Genomic DNA, 21,357 nt, shown 5'->3' with positions numbered 1-21,357 from the left:
TACAGATTGTTGACTTTTTCATGTTGTATTTCTTTTTTAATACTTTGCATTAATATATAATGTTTATGTAACTTTTGGAAGCAATCATGTACATATTGTATATATTTATAGTGTGTAGTTATGTAATTGAAAAACAATAAAAGATGGATTATTGAAAAAAAAATAAATATGTAATGGATAATTGACTTCAGAAAAAAAAAAATCAGAGTACTTAGGGAAGGGGAACAAAAGGAGACAGTTTCTTATCCCTAAACTGATTTGAATACAGCAATAAACTGAAACAGACCTAAAAGAAAAGGTCTAAAGAAAATAAAGTTGCAAGTTTAACTCAATGTACTGTGCAAGTGTTAGTATATGCATAATGCTTGAATGTGTAGTATGTCAGTAAGTTAAGGCATAAAATACCAAAACATGAGTTGAAAAAAATACTTTTTTAAATACTGTCATTATGTAATAGCAATATATTATTTCTGAGTGTGAGTAATGCAGATTTAACAGTTTTTTTACTTAAAAAAATTCATAGCTTTGTCATGAAAGTGTAATAATATGAATGAAGTACTTAAGCCATTTACTAGAGTTCTGACTTTCCAGATCCCAGTGAGGATACTTTATGATAAATGTTTAAAGCAGTCAGAAATCTAGGAAGGATTAACAAATCTTCAAACAGTTAAAAAACAGAAATGTTAGGAATTTTCAGCATTTGATCAGAAAAACTATCTAGAATTATCCTTGGAGTGTTTTTTGTTCTACATGAAGATAGAAAGTTTCTTAATAGAAAGTACTGATTTGAAATGTGAGAAATGGAGTTATTGCAAAAAATAAAGCAAAGAAGTCTATAGAAAATCCATTAACAAACTGATATTTTGAATCTGAATTTTCACAAGTATCTAAATCAACCCTTAGGAATTATTACGTTATTGTTGGTTCCAGGAGAAGTACGGATATCCTGCTTATATGTAAAACCGAGATACTTGAGTTCATTTGATGAGACATTTATTTATTTATTTATTTATTTATGTATGTATGTATGTATGTATGTATGTATTTATTGTTTACTGAAAAAGTCCGACTTGGGCACAAATCCCATTTTCACTGGAGGGATAGTGAGAAATGTTCCATTTTACAGAGTAAATATAAGGTATCTATACAAGATTTACATAATAAATATATATGCATACATGGACTAGCAATGACATGACAGTTAATCAAAAAATAATAAATGTACATGAACACACATAGAATTGTAATGATATGGCAGTTAATGAAAACATGACATTAAATAAAGAATGCAGTAAAATATTAGCTAATATCAACCTTATAAGAGTTTAGTCACTTTCAAGTGGAATCCACTAAAAATAGATATCTGGTAGAAGACGGTGATGTAATTATAGGATTAAGATAAATGCACATTATGAAGGAGGATTGAGGAGGCCCAGGTAAAAAGGGTAATAGTGGAGAGGGGTAGATGACAGATAGTTACAGATTGTGAAGAAATAGCTGTATTATGGCCAGTTGCATAAAAGAGTGGTGGTTTATAGTTTAATTTCTCCAAGACTTTTGGAATTCTAATATCATGATGGGAATGGACCCAATTCCTAAGTCAAATTATGATTAAAGTTCATAAAATTAATACTGTTTCAATCTTTGATGTTAGCCAAAAGTGATCTTCATAGCACCAGAAGGTGGTAACACTAAGGATATGGAGATTATCCAGGAACATCACATGTACAGATCTAGCAACTGAGTAGCTAAGACTTTAGTTGAGTTTTAAATGATTTTAGGAAGTGTTCTTGTCATATTGCTAGTGGGATGTAGTTCCAGGATTTAGGGAGATGGTGGAAGAGTAGTGATTTGCCAGCAGAATTCTTGAGGTCTGGATACATGTAATAGGTATTGTCCAATGAACGTAGTGCCTGGAAGGGTTATATATTTGTTTGAAGTTGGAAATGGCTGGACAGTTGTTAGGTTTATATAGTGTTGTATATTTATTTATTTGTGTTATAGATTTGTGATTTGTATTTATGCTGCTAGTATTTGATGAGTTTAATATTTCCATTTTCTCAGGGAAAGGGACTTGGCTTATTGATGTTTAATTTATAATTTGTCAGCTTACTATAATATTTAACTTTCTTTAATAGCTGGAGTATATATATCTGGAGGCATTCTGAAAATGCAGAAGACTATCATCAGTAAATGAGGTGATATTGATGCAAGAGTTAAAAAAAAATATCCCTGGCAAAGAAGGATTCTGAAGAATGTTGTAAGAGGTAATAGAGATTGTGTGGTAAAGGATACCCCTGCCTTGTCTCTGTAGACTGGAACTCCGTCATCCCAAAATTGAGGACAAAAGAGTTCTCTTACAAGTTAGCTGCAGTAACAAGGACCTTCTGCCAGGTCCTTGCTTCAGTTAAAACATTTAAGAAGATTAATTTAAACACCTGTGAAATCAGCTGCAGCAGTTAAATTTAATGCTAGCACTATACTCATGCTCGAGGGGCAGCTTGTCCGAGGTGCTGATTGTGCCCCCGCCAGCTTGTTCCTGAGATGGTTACCTCCTTTGCCCCACCCTTGTTATGCTACTGGGTGTGCATGCTAATACAGAGTTAGAACAAGCATGATGTTACCATCTTGTGCGTCTGATGATATTCCATGAAACCTGACTGGGACCTACACCTGAATCAGTGCACCACTAAATGAAATCTATGAGCTGTAATAATAGAACATATATTGACATCAAGATTAATCAAAAATGTAGGTCTGTAGTCTTTTATTAGTAAGGGATTAGAGTTCATTCTGAAAATAAAGCACAACTTTCACTGATTCATATATATCTATAACTTATACCATCACCTTTACTAAAATTACACAAGCTTAATAAGATTGGATAGAGATGTTATTTGATTTTTTGTAAAGAACAGCATCAAAACTATCAGGAGCTGGACCTTCCCAGTTTTAGGATGTAGATTGGTAGATTCTGTTGCTTCTAAGGAGAAAACCAAACTGATAAGTTCATGGGATTCATAGGTAGTTACTAGGTGGTCAGTCTGCAGACCATTTCAAGCCTAGCCAAAAAAATCCTATTCAGAGTTTCCCCCAAGCCTTAAGGAGGGCAAGACAAGACAGAATGAGAGAGAATTTCAGGCTGCCTACCCAGTTATCTTGGTTTACCTTGAAGGTGGCAAGGTTGCTACTTGCTCAGCATGTAGTAGAAGTTTGTTCCAGAGGTGAGGAATACATTGGGATATGAATCTGTCAAAACAAAGTGTCTTATTTATCTGCTGACAATGTTTAGTTAACTGAGTATTTGATGTACCATTAGTTCTTTGGAGGAATAGGTGATCAAACTGGGCTGGATCTTTCATGGCACAAAATACTACATGCTCTACATAGACCTCCATGGCAGAAACTGTAAGAAACTGAGTACAGAAAAAAGGCTGCCAGTCTGTCCTGGTAACTAAGAGTTTTGAGGCCACTGATTTTTAGTTATGAATGTCTGAGGTTGTTAAAATTGTGTGATATATTTAGATAAATCCATCACAAAAGGTGCATTATATGCATTGATGGATCTGATAAGGTATGAGTAAATGAGAATTAAGACTTATTTGGATCTAGTGGAGATACCTTTTGAAATTCAATGACCCAGATAAAAGGCTTTCCAAACTACCGTGGAGACATGATGGTCAAATGATAAGGAATTATCAACAATAGTACCTAGATCCTTTACAACATTGTCTGATTATAGGTTCATAGGTTCATACTAGGCTATCTGCCCTAGGGCATTTATAAGCTAGCCAGAGTGTGTTTGGCTTTCGCCACCCATTTTAAATTAATTTTGCTATGCCCTTTTTCGAGGTTAGTATACTGTGCCTCTGTCTAACAGTGACACAGAAGTGATACCCAGGGTAAACCTACGATCTCCCATCCACTCATCAAGATTCCTCTTGAAGAGAGTCAATGAGGGACTCTGCCTAACCTGGACTGAGATTTTATTCCAGAGTGAAGGGAGCCTCTGGGTTATGAATCTGTCCCTCCATCATGTCCTATTTATTTCAGTGCTGAGGTTCAAGTTTCTGGAGTGCGTAGCTCGATGGGATTTGGATTTTCTGAGGTGCAGCATGTCCATTAATTCAGGGTTGGACATGGCTTTATACGTCAGGCACAGATCGCCTCTGAGCAGGCGGTATGCCACGGAGTAGAGCTAGAGTTTCTTTAACCGGGCAGCATATGGCATCTGTTTGAGCCCTTTGATCCTCTTGGTGAGGTACTTTTGGGGTCTTTCCAGTTGCTGCAGGTGTCTGGTAAGGTACATCCCAAAAGGGACATTGTACTCAATTATGGGCCTGATGAGGGATGAGTAAAGAGGCACGATGACCTCCCCTGATCTAGATGTGAATCCCTTCATGATTAGGTGGGCTATATAAAATGTTTTTCTAACCACTTTGGCCACATGGTTGTCAAATGAGAGATTGCTATCAACTTGGGTCCCCAGGTCCCTGATTACTTCTTCTGTACTTAATGGATTACCACCTGTGTGGTAATTTGTGGGCACTTTGTTTTTGCCAAAGGGGATGACTATACACTTTTTGGCATTTAGCTTGAGGCCATGGCTGTGGCACCAGTTGTCTGTTTCTATGAGGCCCTTTTGGAAGATGCTTGTGTCGGCTGGAGAGTTGATTATGGCGCCCAGTTTGCAGTCATCTGCGAACTTGGTCAGCCACAGTCCTTCCGTGTTGGCCTGTACCTCCGAGAAATATATACCGAACAAGAGAGGTCCCAGGACTGAGCCTTGTGGGATGCCACTTGTAACTGGTTTGGAGTGTGACATGGCTCCAGCAATTCTCACCATGTGGGTTCTGTCCTTGAGCCAGTTTGCAACCCATTTAGTGACATAGGGGTTTATATTTAAGCTGGTGAGCTTATCTATAATGCCCGAGTGGGGTATTGTATCGAAGGCTTTTGCGAGGTCCAAGTAGGCTGTGTGGACCACCTTCCCCTCGTCAATGGCCTTGGTGACTGTTTCAAAGAAATCGACCAGGTTTAAGAGTTAGGATCTGCCCTTAACAAAGCCGAACTGGGTAGGATCCAGTGTCTGTAGGTCCCCAATATCTTTATTTATGAGGTCCATGATGATCCTTTCCATAGCTTTGCAGACCAAGCTAGTCAGGCTTATGGGGCGATAGTTTCCAGGATCCGTTGAGGCACCACCTTTGTGAAGAGGCACCACTGTTGCTGTACGCCACTCTTTGGGTACATATCCTGTAGTAAGGCTAAGATTGAACAGTAGTTTTATGTTTGGGTTTAGCTCTTCTTGGGGTTCATGTAGGACACAGCCTGGGACACTGTCTGGTCCCATTGATGCTGTGTTTTTTGCTTTGGAGAGGGCGGCTCTTACCTGAGCATCTGAGATGTTAGGGGGGCAGCACTCTGCTGGGATAGATATTTGCCCTTTTGGTGAGGGGGGGGGTTGCGCTGAACCTATCAGCTAGGATGTTGGCAATGTCTGTGGGTTCGGTGTATTTTTTGTCATTTTGAACTAATTCTGAGCATATCTGGGAATTCCCACCCAGGTTCTTAACATAACTAAAGAAAGCCTTGTGATTATCCTTAGTGTCCTGTGCAATTTTTCTCTCGAAGCTGGCCTTAGACGATTTTATGAGTGCCCGTAGTTTTTTGCTAATACTGATCAAAGATGCCTTCCCTTTTTGGGATTTTGCTCTATCATGTAGTAGCTTCCTCCTTCTATTGTATAGTTTGTTTATGGCTGGGGTCCACCAGACAGGACGTCTTCCTTTGGAGGAGTGGGTCTTGGTTTTATTTGGGATTGCATGATCCATGCATTCGTGAAGGTGTTCATAGAATGCGTTTAAAAAGGATTCTGCGGTCTGGGCCGTATTTTCCACAGGCCCGGGGGCTTTGAAGGATTCCACCTCGGTTTTGAGAAGTGTGAAATTTGCATTAGAGAAGTTTTTCACTGTGGTTTTCTGGGCAGGGGGTGGGGTCAGGATGTGAATATCTAGTGAGATTAGTTTATGGTCTGATCTTACCAGTGAGGGATACACTTCTGGTCTGGAGCATAGAGTCCCCATGTTGGTGATGATCAGGTCCAGTATGTTTTCCCCTCTTGTGGGAGTGGTAACAAGTTGTTCCACAGCATTTGAGTTTATTAATTCTAGGAACCTTTGGGCTAGGGTGTTGGAGCTAGAGTAATGCTCCCAGTCTATGTTTGGGTAGTTGAAGTCGCCCAATATAATGGTGTTTGGAGAGACCTTCATATTTTCCAGTGTTCTCAGGAAGGCCGAGTGGGGTTCCTGGGTTTGGGAGGATGGTCTGTAGCAGGCTATAAACTGGAAGGCAGTTTTTACACACTGTTAGTTGCACATGGATAGTCTCTGATGCTTCGTGCTGTGCCACCAACCTGGAGGTGTGGGTATCTCTGACGAATATTGATACTCCCACCTCCTTTTGTGGTTCAGTCCAAGTTTTGGGGCCGAAAAGCATGGTATGAGGTATAACCTGGTAGTGCTGGGGTGCTCTTGGGAGCCTTGAACCAGGTTTCTGTTACTGCACAGATATCAATGTTCTCCATGCTAAGGAGAGTTTTGAGTGCATGCATCTTGAGGTTTAGACGTCTGGCGTTGAGTAGCATTACTCTTAGTTTCTTATCCCTTGTGATGCCTATGGAGGTGGGTTTGTCTTTTGAGCCTTGCTTAAAAAAGACACTATGGGGGTAGCAAGAGCCTTTGCCAATATCCGAAAGCCCAGGGGTGACAGGAGCAAGCCGTCCCTAGCAAAGCATCATGGCTTGTCAAGCATGTCATCCAGGCTGACAGGCATTGGATCCCCTTTGAATGACACCAATACTTAAGCCAATTGTTGAAATTGATCATCTTGTCTTCATATTGTGGCATTATTCTTGGTGAGGGTAAGTGTATCTCCTATATGGTAAGTAAAACTGTTTTGTTTACCAAAATGAAATAAGCTACATTTTTGACATTTAATTTGAGACCATTGGACCATTGTTCTTGCACCAGTTGTTAAACATGGTCTAAGCTGTGTTGGAGCAATTGTGAGTTACTGTAGTTGAAGATTGAATAATAGCACCCAATTTACATTAATCTGCAATCTTAGTAAATTAACCATAAGCTAGAAGTGATTATCAAATTGAAACAATCAGGAACAGTTTTCAGAGAAATGTCAGCTAGGTAATTATTGGTATTTATTTATTTTTATTTATTTTATTTTACATTTGTTAACCGGGAGAGTCCGACTGGATACATGTCCATTTTCAGCGGAGGCCCGGGGAGAAAAGCTCCAGGTACATAACAGACATATGAACATTGTTAATGCAAAAAAGGAAGATAGTTGAGTTCTAAATACAATATAAAGATACATCACATCTTGGGAAAAAAATAACAGCAGCATATAGTGCATCAGAACTAAACAATCAGGAAACATCTTCAGAGAAAAGCACCTAGATAATTACAAATATCAATCAAATTTATAGGTGGATTTGTAGATTCATATAACTCTCTTTGTATATATCATCAAAAGTTTTTCATGTATCCTCTGCCTGGACATAATGTAAGCCATGCACTTGCTTTAGTGAAATATTATTATTACTGCTACATTTTAATCTCAGTAAACTAGCCAGTAGTTTAGATGGGAATGAGGCCTGGTCAGCATATTTCGCTTACATTTTGTATTCAAATAATGAAATACTTGATGGATGCAATAATTTTAGTGACTCATTCTGCTTGTTTGCTATTTGAATTAATTTATATTGGTCAATGCTGGACTGAAGTTCACTGATTAATTTCTGAATATGTTCCTTAAGATTACCAATTTAAATCATGTTATTTTTATGTAAGAAGCTTTATTAATAAGCAAACCATGTAATATAGATTTAAAGGCTGCCTGTCTTAAATCATACAGAATTGAACTGTCCTGTTACATAGTGAAAAGCGAGTGAACCAATAGTTTTGTCACCTTATTGCTATTTCTTGAGAGATATTTGGATTGAGTCTCTAGTTAGCCAGCACATATGGTTAGGTCAAAGTCAAAGTAAACTTTATTGTCATTCAGATTATACAACTTGTGCATGTCATTCAGATTATACAACTTGTGCATCACTGAACGAAAGTTTGTTACTTCTTCTCAGAGTGGAGGCATTTTCACACACAGACAAGTCTGTATTACAACAGCTACTACAGACATAACACAAATTATTGTCTTAGACTCAACTAACTATACATAAAAATTGCACAGAAAGGGGAAACTTTTTGTGGTAATCATTATTGCACATTTAGGATTGCTGTATGAATTGGTTGAATGGTTATTTTAAATAGATATGAGAGTGACTTTCTTAGGTCAGAAAGATACTGGTATTCATACTGTATGCGAGGTAGCAAAAATAAGTTTTCATTTAGAAGCCACCTGGGTGCCTTACAAATACCAGGAAGAAAATGTAAGCTCTGTTATTCTGACTGATGCATTTCTTGTAGTATTAAAACCTATGTTCCTACCTAAACCCCAGTTTGAGACTGGTTATCATAAAGCAGTAAATTACTTGGTGAATGAATTTGTTTATGCCAGAATATCACATTTTTAAGTAGGCATAATGATCATCAAAACTAAACATTAAATAGACCTGAGCTAAAATAGAACGAAACACAGTGCTAGAAAAGTAGCAATAACAGCTCTCCAAATCCAGGACCTAATCCTAACTCCTGTGATCTGGCCAACATAGAGAGCAAAGTCTCATTAACAAACCAATCATTTATTAGCATGGAAACCCTATGCAAAGTATTTTCATCTGTGTCTTGGTTTGTAAGAATAGTCCGGTGTGTACATAAGACGTGATGCTTCCCCACTTCATCTATTAATATAGTAAATATTAACACCCGCTAACACCTTACAACTTATTTCTCTCTAGAACCCCGACATACCATGCCTATGTCAAATTTGTCCAGCCTGTTAAAAATGCTTATGACTGTAAACTACATGAACAATATTGTCTGCCTCAATACGTCTCATACTTGTATTGATTTGTTATTACTGTTAGTAGGCTTCACTAATGTAATCATATGTGATGTTTATATATGGAGCTTTTCTCCCCGTGCCTCCACTGAAAATGTGTTTTGTCAAACCCAGTCTGCCTGTCCTGGTAAACAAAGGCAAATAAATAAATAAATTAGTATTTTGCATGTACTTTTAGGTTACAACTAACAGTATACCTCTCAAGCAGTAATATCTATAATTAAAAGTCTACTAAACGAATATTTCATCTTGCAGTTGAGCTAAGACTTGCAACTGTCTAATTGCATCAAGTATGATAAATCTTGTGGACAATAACAATGTATGCAGAAGATATGTACTGTAATCAACATCTGTAGATAACGCCTCAAAAGTAGTGCATTGACAAACTTCATAGAATTCAAAATACTTGAAAAAATAATTTAAACATTTTACCAATGCCCTTTAAATATATGAAGGCCCCCATTTGTAAAATGAAGTGCAGTTTCTTGTTGCAAGAGTCATTTTACAGTTCCATTATATGTATTTCCAGGTAAACTAAAGGAAGCAATAACAAATCTACCCATAGTTGACAGGTAAACATCAATAAGTATAATAGTAATAAATAACATGGGTGATTGTGTTAAGTTCATCTTATCCTTCTATCCTTTCCACCGAGCAGTCACACAAAAGTAAACTGTGTTCACTAATTAAAAGGCCCTTTGCTGATTGGTGGTCAGTGTAGAGGATTATGATTGGGTCTCTGGTCATGACCATCTCTGGATGTCAAGAAACTTGTAATCGGAGACTAATTCTTTGTAGTGCGAGGAGCATTACCCGTACCCATGTACTACAGGGCTTTAAAAGCTGTGACACACTTCCCGGTACCACACAGAAAATGGCCACCGCAAAAACAGTAACTGGAAGTGTAAAGTAAAGGGGCTCATGCTGATTTTACTTTAGTTCTAGAACATATCTCAAATAGTACCAGTTTCTTAAAATTTAAAAGTGAGAAATCTAAAAGAGATATACTTTCTGGATATAAAAGTAATCAAAGATGACAATGACAAAAAAGACACAACACTATGTAAGAAATCAATTAAATGTAATACATACCTACATAGAACAAGCATGCACCCTCAATTTGTTTTTAATAATATTGTTAAAAATCAAATGTTGAGGGTAGCACACTTAAATGCTGACAATTTTAACACGACCAAACAGTTAAAGATTACTGAATCTACCTTTAAAGAAAGGGTATAATATTATAACCCTAGAAACTATTAAAAATGAGGTTGTAGCCCAAAGAGATATTGAGTTCCAGCCAACATTTCATGCATATTCACCTCTAGTGTAAGATGGAACTCAGAGTAGTAATACCGTTAAATGCAATATGACATGTAATAGGAACACCTTTGCAGTACAACATATTATTAAGAAATATTGGTCCATACTTAAAGATGTTCCAGAATTAGATACAGTATTGAAGGACAGACCAGTATTTAGTTATAGAAAGAGTAATAATTTAAAGAATAAACTATGTTGTAAAGAACCGCCAAAGATTATGAACATGTTTCAGAGTAAAAATGTGGCACATATAAATATAATAATTGTGTCTACTTAGATATATATATATATATATATATATATATATATATATATATATATATATATATATATATATATATATATATATATATATACAGACAAGAGTATTATACATCCTTTTAGCAGTAAGGATCTTTTTCTTCGATCCTATAGGAACTGTAATACTTCTAATATTGTATATTTAGGTAAATGTACTCAATGCCCATCATATTATGTGGGTAAATCCAATCAAAATTTAAAAGAAGGAATATGTGGCCACTTGTCTGACATCAGGAGACATATTTCAACTAATACACTTAGTAAACATATTCTTGGAACTGACCATACACATAGCTTTAAATGTATGATTCTACACATAGTTTTTAAGTCAATAAGAGGAGGTGACATTAAACACCAAACTTGAAGTAAAGGAATTAAAATGGATACTGTGTTTTGAAGCACACACCGCTCATGGCTTGAATGAGTATATTAGCATAAAACCCTGTTTAAGAGAACTTCTAATGAAAGTACGTTATTAATTACAATCTTCTATTAGTCTTAAATAGTTATATTTATTAAAATATATACACTATCAGTATTTTTGTTGTCTTACATCATGTCGTGATTTTATTTGTGTGATTCTTTTTTTACACGTCATGTTACCTAATCATTATATGATTTTTATGTAATTAAGTTTTATATTATGCTGCTTTCACCATTCACCTCAAGAAGCCTAGAGGCAAAAGTGTTTTCTGACACTTGTGTTTTAATACTGTTAGTTGTGTTTTATTAAACTGTTCATGGCTCCAGTGACTACTGTTTTGCATACCATTGGACTTGCCTTCTGAAAGGTGAGATTCCAGTTTGGATTTTTATGTCAATAATAACCATCTGTATATTGCATATTGAGGTGCACAGAGGTGCCAGTTCATTCTTTAGCTGTAACCATAAGGGCAGCCTGATCTTGTAAGGAAATTTGGATATTTCCAAGACTTGATATGCTAACCTGAGATTCACTGGAGGCCTGAAGTTTAAGTTTACAAAACTTTCATAATTTCTAAGCAAATTACCCTCTCCTTCTGAATCAACACTTAAGGATGTCTTGTCTAAATTATCAGTTGAAAATGTCTTTTTATTACTTTTATCAATCCATAAAGAAACAGATTGAGGAGAGTCTAGCGGCTGCTTTTCCACCTACATGATAGTAGCAATGCTCTTATTTTTAATATTATTATTATTATGTGCACCTTCTTAGAGTTAGTACTAAGCAAAAAAAGACAATTCTTGACCTCTTATGGGTATTTATGTATTAGTTTATAATTTGTTTGTGAAAATAGGGTACTGATCCACTGGACCAATTTTAGACTTAGCCTAGATCAGTGACAAAAACATGCAAATAAATAAATAGGGTACAAGTCTTTATATAAGTTATGAAAAATACAATAAATGAAGTTAAATACAGGAAGTAAAATAAATCAGAGCAGCAAAGCTTTATAAAATGTGAGAGGGGAAAGAAGACGAACAAAGAAAAAGAAAATAAATTTAATAGCATGGGTAAGTAAGCAATAAAGAAAGAAGATAAGGGTAAGTGGGTTAATGAGTAACAAGCAGAATAAGTGTAGGGGGGAGATGGGAAAGTGATTAATGAGGGGGGGCTATATTAGATCGTCAAACTCTTCTTTCATCAACTTCTTATTCATTGACCCCTGTGCATCAAAACTAACTTCAGTTAACATCAAAAGTTTGTACAGGGTAAGTAAGGCCACTACCTCACTGAAACACGCATCGCACTAAATAAAACCCACCCAAGTGAGGGCTGTGCCCTGCACCCCACCCCCCAACGATATATACCAGATACATGCCAACTCTGAGATACCACTATGGTGGGGAAAAGAACAAAGTTGTGGTGCTGGCCAATTGGTTACTTACCCTGTAAAAAAGTTTGATGTTTGCTGAAGTTAGTTTTGATGGACAGGGGTCGATGAATAAACCATCAATGAAAGGAGATTCTGATGATCTAATATAGACCTGCAAGAGGGCATGGATGAGAATGTAATGTTGGAAGGTTTTCTCTAGGTCAATGGATTTTAACACAGAAACAGTTTTAAAGTCACTGCAGAATAACAGTTGCTGCTTAAATTATATGGTGACCAGTTTCAGGGCTCAGGCAAGGGTGGCTCTCAAGTTGAAGAAGATTAAGTATCCACTTGGTGCTATTAAGTACCTGTATACTAAGAAGTGACCTATTACTTAATGTTGTTAGCTACAAAACAGTGTGTTTTCAGAATGTTTTGTTAGGTAAAGTGTTAAAATAGCAACCAGTCACTAATGAGAGTAGGGGAGCAGTGCACACTGCATCTCACACTAACACTGTCGTGCTGATTGCTATACCACCTGTATGCTGTTAGGCATTTTTAACCATATATGCTTGACTGCACTATGATGCTAAGAAGATATCACACATCTCTCTAAGATGAGATTGATGTTTATCTAGCACCGTGAACGGAACTCTTGTGCTGATCTGTAACTGCTACATGGCAGAGATCCAGCATGTTTCGGCCTTCAGTGTGAGTAGGAGATCATTTATATTTTCCTAAATCTAAACAAAAGGCCCACATTTTTGTTTGTTGGGGCAAAAGCACATCTGGATTTAAGATTTTTGATAGATTGGTGATTACATTTAGTGAAGGGAGAGTGAAGCAAAAATAGAAAACTAAAAATGTGATTTTTTTTTTAGAATTCTCATTTGCTTATGCATGGTACTTTGAATTGTTATGTCAACTACAGTACTGCTTCAATATTAATATATATATATTTTTTTTTTGTTTTATGACAGCTGGTTTCATGAAAACATCTCCCGGCGTGAAGCAGAAGATGTGTTGATGGGTAAACTAGTTGGCTGCTTTCTCGTAAGAGGCAGTCAGAGTTCACCTGGTGATTTTTCTGTATCTGTCAGGTAGTATAAGTGTTTAAGAATTTTTTTATGTACCTGCTTTTAGTTAACAGAAAAGAGTGCATACGTCAATGAATATGACAGAACTTTTCCAGTTTCTGTTCATTTACATGAGATTAACTGAAAAATAACATACAATTCCATTCATTTGCTGAAACATTAACATTCATAAGTGCTTAATAGTTCTGTAATTATAACCAAGAAAGGAATGATTCTGTATGTAGCTGAAAAAACTCTCCAAATTAAAAAAAATATTTCACTTGCTGTTGATAGTATATAGCCAGTATAATAAATTGAGTGCAAGGATATAACTCAACAACAGATGTTGTTGAGAAAAGGGAAATAAAGAGAAGGTTTTTAGAAACTTATATGCTGCAACTCACGAAACTAAGTTGGTATTGAGTGAGAAAATAGTATGTATTTAACTGTAATGTTTAAATGTGAGACTGGGAAATGTGAACAATATCACATGTGGTCAATGTGGGAAAAGGGAAGAGAAAGGACCATCTGTCAGTTTGGAGAAAACTGCACAATATTATTCCAGAAGTGCTACATTGCTATAAACCAAAAGCAGGCATTTGGCTCCACAGAATGAGGTGCACCACTTGGATAATTGTGCTACACAATTTAGAAACACAAATTCTGTGTATCAAAGCTAGCTAGTGAGATTGCAATGAAAGGAAAAAAATGCATCAAAAACTCATCAAATTTTTCAGTCACGCTATCAGAAAGTGGGCATTAACATAGATCCTGCAGGAGAAGGCAGGTACATTTAGCACTCCCTTTTCAGAGTAGATGGGTTGCTTTCAGAGGAATTTGACCAGGGCATGGGGACATGCCCTTTCCCCCTTTCACTTAAGTGTAATGGTCTCTATTACATCCACCTGAGCTACCATCACATCAGGCAGGTGACCCCTTGGTTTAATGTCTCATCCTAAGATGGCCACCTCATAACCATAGCACCCCCATTCCCTGTTACTGCACTGCAGTGTCACTACTGGAATAGGACTCCTAATATATATATATATAAATAATACAGAACCGAAAGCTTTCTAATTTTCCTGGCATCAAAGGTGAGTATGCACCTGTTGATCCACTGGTATTATGAATGGTATTTTGCTTTTTCCTTTCTAAAGCAAATACAAGAAGAGCCCAGTCTGTGAACCACATTTTCAGTTTTGTCAAATTCAGACACCTCCATGACATCCGAAGTCACAACTTTCTAAAACCCTTATGTATTACATGCAGGTTTTCCTGCTGGCGTGAATGTATTAAATGATTGGTATTTTTAATTGAAGAGGTTGACATTATTATAAGAAGAGTGCTCAAAGGTGTCCCTTAGGCATAGTCATATTTGAAGTATGTTGAAATGATGATATATTAGAAATGACATGTAAATAAGATGCTCAGCTACTATTAAAACAAGCTTTAAATGGTTGTAAATGTGGAAATGGTTCCAACGGGTATAATAAATGATGAATATGCAAAGAAAGGGAAAAGAAAGTCATGCTGAATACATAGAGATGTAAAATTATACAAACAGAATTACAGAGTAGGCAATAACTAATAGTATTGCATACATTTTTTGGGATTATTTAACACACTAGGTATGCTCAGATACTTGAGCTTTAACCAAGTAGTAATAAATCTTTAGTAAATGCTGTCTGGGACTAGGTTATTGCACTTACAATACGGTCTGTGCTAAAATACAAACTATCATTATGAAGAGTGCTCTTTTCATATCTTCATTTTTCTGAAAATTATATTTTTCAAGAAAAAGAAATGTCTAATAAAATATGTTTTGGAGTATATAACATAGGAGAACAATATAGGATACATTCATTATGCATATTAAAGTAATATATATTTTAAAAGCTGTAAAAAATCTCATATCCAGTGAGTGTTTTTTATACCGTCTAGTCAAGCATGTTATTCATTTGTTTGCATTCTTCCCTTTCATGGAATATAAACCCATGTATTTAATTTTATAAGTAAAAAGCACTGTGACCTGCCATCTATAATTATTTACTGAATGAGCACTGTGATCTGTCATCCTTGAATATTCTTTCAGAGTTATGAATGCATAAGGGGTGAATATGTATGTGTCAATTTGATAAATAATTCCAGTGACCTGGTCATAATGCTTCCTTTTTATAGTCTGCATGAGCTAGGGCAGCATTATGCTTTCATAATTTAAAATCTTTATACTTCAAAGATCATGTTCAGTCTGAGGACTTTTCATTATATGTCCTGTGTTTTACCTATATGATACAGGCACTTGTAAAATAAAGCAGGTGTCTGTTTTACTGTTATGCACTTATTATTGTGCTCTTACTTAAATGCTTTTTTGATTAGAAGATGTTCCTAGATGTGTGTACTTAGAAAACAGCACTGGAATAATAAGCAAATTCATCATTACAGAATAAAAGTGTTAGACATTCAGTTGTAGTACAGATATAGGTCTTGTAACTAAACTGTGAGAGAAAACTTAGGAAAACCTTGTGACGTGCTTGTTTTTCTCGACTGATTAATGGACTAGAGTAGGGAAGAAGTGAAGAGGAGCAGCGAAACTGTAATTTTGGTTAGAGCAGCCGTGGCTGCTGAAATCGTGTCCTGCCTTCCTGCAAGGGTGCAGTAATCAGTAATGATGCCTCTCAGCTTCTAGATCTGGGGCTCAATCCTGCCCTTCTGTTGTTGTCTGAGTCAAGGGCATATGCTGTTCTTATTAATGCATGAGTTTTTACCTATTGTACTGGTTTTCCCCTCCATCTAAAAAAAGCATACTGCTTAGGTCGATTGGCCACTCTAAAAAGTGTCGCTAAGCTTTGTATTGGTGACTTTTCCGGGCCATCCATGTACAGAGCCTTTGGTACTGTCTGATTATTCTAGTTAACAAACAAACAAACAAACAAAAGAACAAAAATAAATAAATAAAAGGAAGACTTTAAGTTTATTTATTTGGCAAAAATGCACAGTTTGAAGCCTGCATATTGGCCGTATGTAGTAATGGCACGGCTGTATCTACATCTGACCTTTAAGATGAGGTGTAAAGCATGTCTTACAGAGTCTATGGTATTGAGTTAGCTGAGATCAAAAGTGAGAAGAGTGTTGTGATGGTCAGTTCTGAATCATTAACCTTAAATAAACAGCAAATCAAATTCTGGGTTTCGTAAAGGTCTTATTTCTAGTACAATGCCCTTATGTTCTGTGTTTGTACTAGGCTTGCTTCATGGGTTACTACTAGGCTAACTGCCCTTGTGGACCATTTTAAGCTTAGCCAGTTACCCCATGTGAAAGTCAAACCCTGCACCTTGTGTCTGTAAGATAAACATTTTAAACATTATTCCAACCTTCCCAGGATGCAGACACTTATTCAGACATCTCCTCTATATAGGTGTCTGCAAACCAATTACTGTAGTAATTGTATACCAAGGGCATGTATAAATACACAGAAGTAGAAATTTTGACTCATGACAACCACTGCTACATGCTGAGCACCTATTCAGCAGTTAGCAATCCAAACTGAAGAAGTCTGTATAGTAGTACTTTACCAAATGTAGTGTGTCCCTTCCACTCTAGCAGCTATCTGAATCCCTAACACCCTCTTCATGCTTTCAGCAATCATAGCATTCAGCCTATTCCTTTTTCCTGGTGGTGATCAGATTCCTCAGTCCATCCCCTTCTTAGCAGTAGCAACAGTCCACTGACAGCCCCCACTACCCCAGTAGGGGCAGAAAAAGCCCTATCTGTGCTATTTCCCCTTTCTGGCAACAATCAGCCCCACCTGGTAGTTCGTATACTCCCTTTACAGCCCCGCCTTATTTTTGGCAGTAATCACAGTCCAGTGTCTTCCCTCTTCTCTTCAAGTCTGGAAACCAGACCTTTGGCATTGAAATAAATAAGGTTAAAGTAGAGCTGCTAGTTCCAGTCTGTCAGAAATATCATATACGCATTCATGCAGCTTATATGCATGTCAGGGCTTATACGTTCATTTTAGCTACATGCCTTCTTCTGCATATGCTGTATACATTACAGATTTGCTGAGGGAGATGAGAAACTACGATCATTTAAGGACATTGTAGGACATACAAATCCATTAAACTTCAGACTACTCAACTTATCAACCCTCCCAAAAATCTTGAAGACCATAAATTATTTTATTTCAATAAACTCTTCACTAAGTCTCAACGTAAAACTAATCTTTCATCGGACATCATAGAAGCAATTCAAGCCACTGTTTCCTAACTACCTACAAAAGCTCCACATGCTAGAAGATCCATTGCCATCAGTGTATTAATACCTAGAAATGAATACTCACTGCCCATTATCACCTCTTTGTTTGCCCTCAACACAACACTCTTACAAACAACTAGAAATACGTTAAAATCCATTAACTTGGGTGGTTCCATAGATCATTACTGCATATCCATTACACATGCACAAACCAAATATTTTGAGATTCAGCTCCACCAAAATAAAACCAGCTATCAAATTACAGCATGATGCAGGACCTCTTTGATGACCTCTCAAATCCATGCCCAGTTCTTAAATACTTTAGATAACTTCATATACACAAAAACTCCATCTTCCTAGAAGACTTTAACTTCATAAAAGTGGAAAGCTGTACCTTAAACGTAGGCTATGCCCCAAAATTCCTTGATTTTATAAACACTGTCTGATACCTTAAACCTCTTGTATTAGAGGCAAAATGGGATATATGCAAATTACCCTTTAAGGATATCAGGTGTTTCAACTAAATGGCAATTCTGAATGCCCATGACTTTTTCTTTTAAGTCTATTTATGGATATTTCAAGCCAATAAAGCCAAACCCCATCTGTGGACATGCATGTTTCTGCTTTCTTATAGTATCATCAACACAGCATAAGTGGAATGTTTGGCAAACAGCTGGAAACACAGGATTGTCATACCCAACTGATATCCATAAACCTTAGGGTGTCTGCAAAATATCCCAGCTAGCAAACTAAAACAATCAGTTAAAAAACACAAAAAGAAAAATCTAGCAAAGCTAGACTTTCCACTGTGTGATACCTTAAACCTCTTGTATTAGAGGCAGCATGAGATATATGCAAATTACCCTTTAAGGATATCAGGTGTTTCAGCTAAATGGCAATTCTGAATGTCCATGACATTTTCTTTTAACTCTATCTATGCACATTTCAGGCCAATAAAACCATACCCCACTAGCTGTGGACATGCATGTTTCTACCTTCTTATGGCATCATCAGCACAGCATAAGTGGAATGTTTGGCTAACATTTGGAAACAACTGGAGGGAACCAGAGTTGTCTCATATTGGTAAGAATCAAGTCCACGATTTTGTTGTCCCTTGTTTGGGTATGGAGTAGCTGGTCCAGTGAGTTTGCATTTATGAAGTCCAGAAATCCCTGGTCATGTATGTTTGGGGATGCATAAGGTTTCCCAATTAATGGAGGGATAGCTGAAGTGCTTAACTGAATGGTTAGCATTTCCATATTGGATGGCTAGGAGTCATAGGCCAAGAGGTTCTTACATGGTGTTCTGTAGTTGGCTACAATGTGAAATGGGGTTTTATTAATGGTTCCAGGTCATTAATCTGCTTAATGAGTCTAGAAGTATAATTCTGTTTTATGGATATAGAGACACCACCGCCTTTAGTGCCTTCATCTGCTGCATTGGGCCTGACCTGGTGGCAGGCATTGAAACTTTGCACTGATGAAGTGCTCTCAAAATTCTTGAACAAGGTCTCTGTGATGATGCAGATATCAATGCATTCCAGAGTGAGGAATGCCTGTAGGGAGTGCAGTTTCCTGTTTCCTAGCATCGAGCAATAGTACCTTCATGTTTTCCAAAGTTAGTTTTGTCATGTTGGCAGATTTTGTACACAGAGTTTGCCTAAAAAAGGCACTATAGGGGTAGATAAGGTTTTAACAATATACAAGAGCCTTGGTTGGACAGGTGTAGGCAGTCCCTGGCAAAGGAATGAAGACCATCTACCATGTCCTGTCAGGCAGATATATATTGTGCCTCCTTTGAATGACACCAGAACTTAAACCAATTATTAAAGTCAATCATTTTTGTGTAGGTGAATGTAAAATGCTCCTAAGGTCCTGCATCATGCTATAATTTGATGGTCCTAATGTCCTAAGTTTATGCCTTCCTTGGACACATATTTAGAGAGCACCGTCATATTATTTGTTTAACTTGCTTGCTTATGTTTGTGTCTTTCGGCTTTTCTCGGTTAGGGGTCGCCACAGTGGAACTCCAGTCTGCTAATAATTGGTAGTGGATTTTTACGTACCGGGTTACCAGCCCTGACACACAACCTTCAATGAAGGCACGCCCCATTCATGTATGCCTCCACAAAGAAGACGCTCTAGCTGAGAATCGAACGGGACAACGTCTTGCTATGAGGCAACAATGCTACCGCAGCACCACCACCACCACAGTACAACTTGCTTACTTATGTAATCTCTGTAAATAGTCTGTTTGTATTATGCAATGCTGGTATTATTTAATGCTGTATTTGCTTACCCTTGGAGCTTTTCTCCCCGTGCCTCCTCTGAAAATGGACATGCATCCAGTCGGACTATCCCGGTCAACAACTGTAAAATAAAAAATAAAAATAAATAAATATTCTCTCTTCATATAGTCCAGGGAAGTACGCCTCAGATTGTTTACTGAGTCATATATGCACTTATGGTGCAAGGACTTGAGTGCTTGCATTGCGTGGAGAATCCTGGCACCAAGCAGGCAGCTGACTGTGCGACCCTGTCTTTGCTCATTCTAGTGTGCGATGCATCAGTTTGTTCTTACAATAGAAACTCCTATGAGTGGGACGTTTGGTTGTGTGGAGGTTTACATTATGGGCTTACAAGCTGAGACATTGTGAGTTATAGGTGTATGCTATCTGATGTGTGTTGTTTGAGTGTCTTTGAGGTTGCTGAGGGTACTTGATGCTATGTTTGCATTTAGGATATATTTGTGGTTTAGGTAGATTGCATTTAAAAATCTCAGCTTATGTTGGTGTGCGTGTCTGGTCTTTACTGTATGCAGTTGGTGCTGCGTGGTATTGCGTGTTTCTGACAACCTGTTTGATATTAGTAGTGTCTGTATGTGAGAGCCTTGTCTCCAATTATATTGTGTAACTATATTTTTCACACATTGTGTCAGTTTGCTTAAGCATTAGGTGGCTGTCAGTATACATGAGATAACTGATATATTGCCTCAGAATGCCCACTTCCCAAGCTGGCTATAAAGGTTGTAGGAAAGTACATATCCATGGTCCAGATGCTTGTTATAGGATATAGGAGGAGTTTACAACTGACTTGCTTTGGTGTTATGTGGGTAAAGACTACAATTTAGGTGAAATTTACATATGAAAATAATACATATGCAGAAAAGTTAAAGTATATACAAATTACATTTGTTATTCATCCAGTGAGCAAAATGATTCTTTCCTTATGGGAAATATTTATAGACACCATGTCAGAAAACAAAACACATGTTCAATGCAGATAAAAGAGCAGATATTCTGACTCTGACTCATAATAAAATGGCCGCTCCATTGGCATAGTGGAATAAAGCCAGAATGACAGCACAGCCTACCTGGGTTCAGTTAGCAGCTTGGGCAAATGACAGAGCAGAAGTGAGGTATGGGTGTGTGCTTTCTAATGAGAGGGTGCCCACTGGTGACACCCCCTAAAAGGGCAGGCATGATCTAAAGAGGGGAGTTGCCCTTGGAAGCAACCAACAAATGTGTATGGGAGAGAAAAGGGAAAAATGGATAGGGAATATAAAATAATCCC

The 21,357-nt window shown here is 37.2% G+C and overlaps 1 protein-coding gene across 4 annotated transcripts in view; it reads left to right on the top strand.

Annotated features, from left to right (window-relative positions):
- The window catches only part of GRAP2 (GRB2 related adaptor protein 2), an 874,362-nt gene that overhangs the window by 629,553 nt on the left and 223,452 nt on the right, over positions 1-21,357 (top strand). For all 4 annotated transcript variants that reach the window (XM_044068624.1, XM_044068600.1, XM_044068617.1 and 1 more), the window contains one exon: positions 13,436-13,555. In XM_044068624.1, coding sequence (XP_043924559.1) covers positions 13,436-13,555 — 120 coding nt within the window. The remainder of the gene's footprint in view (positions 1-13,435; positions 13,556-21,357) is intronic.

This window comes from Protopterus annectens, chromosome 1.part0, assembly GCF_019279795.1.
Source record: "Protopterus annectens isolate FY-2018-M chromosome 1.part0, PAN1.0, whole genome shotgun sequence".
NCBI lineage: Eukaryota > Metazoa > Chordata > Ceratodontiformes > Protopteridae > Protopterus > Protopterus annectens.
This window is presented reverse-complemented; position numbering and strand designations above follow the sequence as displayed.